The sequence below is a fragment of the Telmatherina bonti genome, assembly GCF_933228915.1.
Source record: "Telmatherina bonti genome assembly, chromosome: 13".
Taxonomy (NCBI): Eukaryota; Metazoa; Chordata; class Actinopteri; order Atheriniformes; family Telmatherinidae; genus Telmatherina; species Telmatherina bonti.
Genome location: NC_136611.1, coordinates 37,689,602 through 37,693,402, shown reverse-complemented (window position 1 = coordinate 37,693,402; position 3,801 = coordinate 37,689,602). Strand labels below are relative to the sequence as shown.

General features: G+C 49.0%; 1 protein-coding gene across 1 annotated transcript in view; it reads left to right on the top strand.

Annotated features, from left to right (window-relative positions):
• The window catches only part of LOC306764233 (actin, cytoplasmic 3), a 3,196-nt gene extending 466 nt beyond the window's left edge, over window positions 1-2,730 (top strand). The window contains exons 2-9 of the mRNA XM_079251312.1: window positions 267-391; window positions 465-593; window positions 801-911; window positions 1,063-1,147; window positions 1,261-1,422; window positions 1,512-1,703; window positions 2,060-2,241; window positions 2,408-2,730. Coding sequence (XP_079107438.1) covers window positions 269-391; window positions 465-593; window positions 801-911; window positions 1,063-1,147; window positions 1,261-1,422; window positions 1,512-1,703; window positions 2,060-2,241; window positions 2,408-2,551 — 1,128 coding nt within the window. The 5' untranslated portion in view covers window positions 267-268 and the 3' untranslated portion in view covers window positions 2,552-2,730. The remainder of the gene's footprint in view (window positions 1-266; window positions 392-464; window positions 594-800; window positions 912-1,062; window positions 1,148-1,260; window positions 1,423-1,511; window positions 1,704-2,059; window positions 2,242-2,407) is intronic.
• Window positions 2,731-3,801: the final 1,071 nt, after the last annotated feature.

Sequence of the window (3,801 nt, the reverse complement as noted above, 5' to 3'; positions counted from 1 at the left end):
GGAGAGAAAACGAACTCTTCATAGAGAGAAAAAAGAGTGGAAAAAGAAAAGCAACAAAACAACCTGGTTTTGGGCATTTTTTTCTAAACCTCCTCTGTTTTCCTCTGGTTAGTCCAGTCTGAATCGTCTGGGACATTTCAGGGGAAGATTTAACTTAAAACCTGCTGTTTGACTTCTAAATATCAGATTTTTCCGCTCAACTCGAGTGTCATGGCGAGGCAGTTGCAGGTAAATACACTTGCATGAACATGCTGGTCTCCTTCCAGACATGGAGGACGACATCGCTGCCCTGGTTGTGGACAATGGCTCCGGTATGTGCAAGGCTGGTTTTGCTGGAGATGATGCGCCACGTGCCGTCTTCCCCTCCATTGTTGGGCGCCCCAGACACCAGGTACACACTTCACCATGAGGATCAGCTGCAGGTCAGGAGGCGTAACAAGGCGACTGAGGGTGTTTTTGTGCAGGGTGTGATGGTGGGGATGGGACAGAAGGACAGCTACGTGGGAGACGAGGCTCAGAGTAAGAGAGGCATCCTGACTCTGAAGTATCCCATCGAGCACGGCATCGTCACCAACTGGGACGACATGGAGAAGGTGAGACTGAAGTAAAACCTGCTTTTCAGGAGGATTCGCTGACAAAAGCAAAGTTCTGAGATTCATTTTGTTACTGGAGTTTTAACTGGTTTGAGTTCAGACAGGAATATTCTGTGTCTGTAACTGAGATGTAACATGAGATTTTACTGTGCTGCTGGTGAAATCTTTGACTTTGTGGTCAAACTAAGCTGTTGTCCTGTTGTGCAGATCTGGCATCACACCTTCTACAATGAGCTCCGTGTGGCTCCTGAGGAGCATCCAGTCCTGCTGACCGAGGCTCCGCTCAACCCTAAAGCCAACAGGGAGAAGATGACACAGGTGAGATCAGACTGACCCACACCCGTCCAGAAACTCCTGAACATGAATGACTTTCCAGCTGCCGTGTCTTCCTGGGTCGCTATCTGGAAAGAAGCCGTCTGAATAACTTTACAGACATTACAAAGTGACACTTCATGTCTTCCTGGTCCAGATCATGTTTGAGACCTTCAACTGTCCTGCCATGTATGTGGCCATCCAGGCCGTCCTGTCGCTGTACGCGTCTGGTCGTACCACAGGTGAGTGAACTGGGACCGGTCCGACTTTTCTGAAGCTCAGTTTGAGCTGCAGTAAAACACAACAGCATGCTTTTTATGCTGAGCTGCATCACTAACTAGAATTTATCCTGCAGGGATTGTGATGGACTCCGGTGACGGTGTCAGCCACACTGTGCCGATCTACGAGGGCTACGCTCTGCCTCACGCCATCCTCCGTCTGGATCTGGCCGGCAGAGATCTGACCGACTACTTGATGAAGATCCTCACTGAGAGAGGCTACAGCTTTACCACCACTGGTATCCCCCCCCCCTCCCCCTCCTACAAACAAAGGTTTGGATATTGATGGAGCTTCTGTACATTTAACCTGTAATCCTCTGAACTCCAGCTGAGCGTGAGATCGTCCGTGACATCAAGGAGAAGCTGTGCTACGTTGCTCTGGACTTTGGCCAGGAGATGCAGACGGCATCGTCATCATCATCACTGGAGAAGAGCTACGAGCTTCCTGATGGACAAATCATCACCATCGGCAACGAGAGGTTCCGCTGCCCCGAGGCGCTCTTCCAGCCTTCGTTCCTGGGTCTGTAACAGTGCTCCATCCTCCCTCCTTAGCCCTTCCCTCTGCAAAGAAGGGTTTTTCTCTTTGGGATCAAAAGTAGTGTGGTGGGAGGAGGGGAGGGGTGTATGGGGGTTGGTTATGGCCAACACTGAGAATCCGGTACCCCACAGTGTAAACAAAGTGCTCGGTGTTTCTAATGCACTGATTTAGCCCAGAGGCTGTTGGAAGCGATGGTGCTTCATGATGAAGGCAGGTGTTGCAAGCCAAGCCTCAAACTGGATAAATCAGCTCTGAAAGTTGGAGCTTCATCTCCTTCACAGGATGATATGAAATATTATGTCAGAGGAAGCTGATTTATCTCTGGCTCCCGTTTCCAGGAATGGAGTCGGCCGGAATCCATGAGACGACCTACAACAGCATCATGAAGTGTGACGTGGACATCCGGAAGGATCTGTACTCCAACACTGTGCTGTCAGGAGGTACCACCATGTACCCCGGCATCGCCGACCGCATGCAGAAGGAGATCACTGGCCTGGCCCCGCCCACCATGAAAATCAAGGTGCAGTATCTCCCCCTGCAGACGACCATGTAAACTACTGGATCTGTGCTGTAATGGCCTCCAGGCTCCTTGCTAGAACTTACTGCCTAAATTTTTCACTAAACGTTGCTGATATTCAGACTTTAAATCGAAAACGTCCTAAATGAGAACCCCTGTCCACCTCCAGATCATTGCTCCTCCAGAGAGGAAGTACTCTGTGTGGATCGGCGGCTCCATCCTGGCCTCCCTCTCCACCTTCCAGCAGATGTGGATCAGCAAGCGGGAGTATGACGAATCCGGTCCGGCCATCGTCCATCGGAAGTGCTTCTGAAGCTGCTGGCGGCGACCGAGCTCCTCAGCCTCATCCAGCAGCGTCTGGTTGGGCTTGGAGCGGACTTGAACATGCATACAAGATGAATCTGTTTAACTTCGGAGTTGTGGAAACTGTCAAACATTGCTCCAGTTTTAGGGATGTTTTCATGAAGCTGCTCTGAGACTATCTGGTTCTGAACCTCATGTTCAGAACCCCAGAATCCCACCTTCATGCAGCGTCTGTATGCGGTGACTGCTCCACTTTATCACAGGTCTCACTGTAACCTGAAACACTCTGACCTCCAATAAAATACTACTTGTCTCAATCGCTGGCTCTACTTTTCCTCCTGAGGTGCGGCTGTGCCTGAACGCGGACTGATTTACCGTTGAGCTTGTTCACCGACATTAAATCCTTGGTATTATTAGGAAACTGACCTTGTTCAGCTCTAAACTGCAGAAAGTTTCAACCACTAGGTTTTGTCACAAATGGCCTGAAATGAAGTAAATGAGATGCAGCACATGGTGCCTCTTGAATGGGTCAATAGAATTTCAGTATTTCCTGCTCCACCACACTTGACTAAAACATTGTGCAGAAGTTGAACAGCTTTTGGCTGTTTGATTTGGGTTTGGCAGGAAGTGACAAACCTGCAGGACAGAGGGACAGACTTGGATGCCTGTCCCCAGGTGAGGAGCATCAGGCCTGTTTATGAAGTTTTCTCCTGGAGTTGAAGCAGAATTCCAGGTGAGCTTGTTGCAGTGTTGCTCTAAGTCAGGGGTGTCCTTCAGGTTTTCTATGTATCCCTGTTCCAACATACCTGATGTTGACCAGTCATGGTGCCGAACTTGACCAGCTGTTGGATCTGATGTGAGCCAGGCGTGTTGGGAAAGGGGAACATGGAAAACCTGCATGACGTCGGCTCTTGGACCGACTTCAGACAGCCTGATCTATGTGGTCTGATGAATCCAGTTTCTTTGGAGGAAAATCTTTGCAGATTCAGGTGTTAGGAGGGGAGGTGTCCACATCTCATGCTGCAGTTTAACAAAGCTACACACTTATTTCTGATGTTTTATGTGTTGATAGAAATATTTTGACTTTCACCTTAAAAACTTATATTCAGTTGAGTGCAGAAATTTACATTTGAAACGCTGAAAATGTCAACATTTAGTTGCCATTCGGACATTTTTTACAAATGGTTTTTGCTTAGCTGTTACACCTTTCCGCAGCTGGACCTCCCACTCCCATCACCTCCCATCTCACTGCCGTGCTCC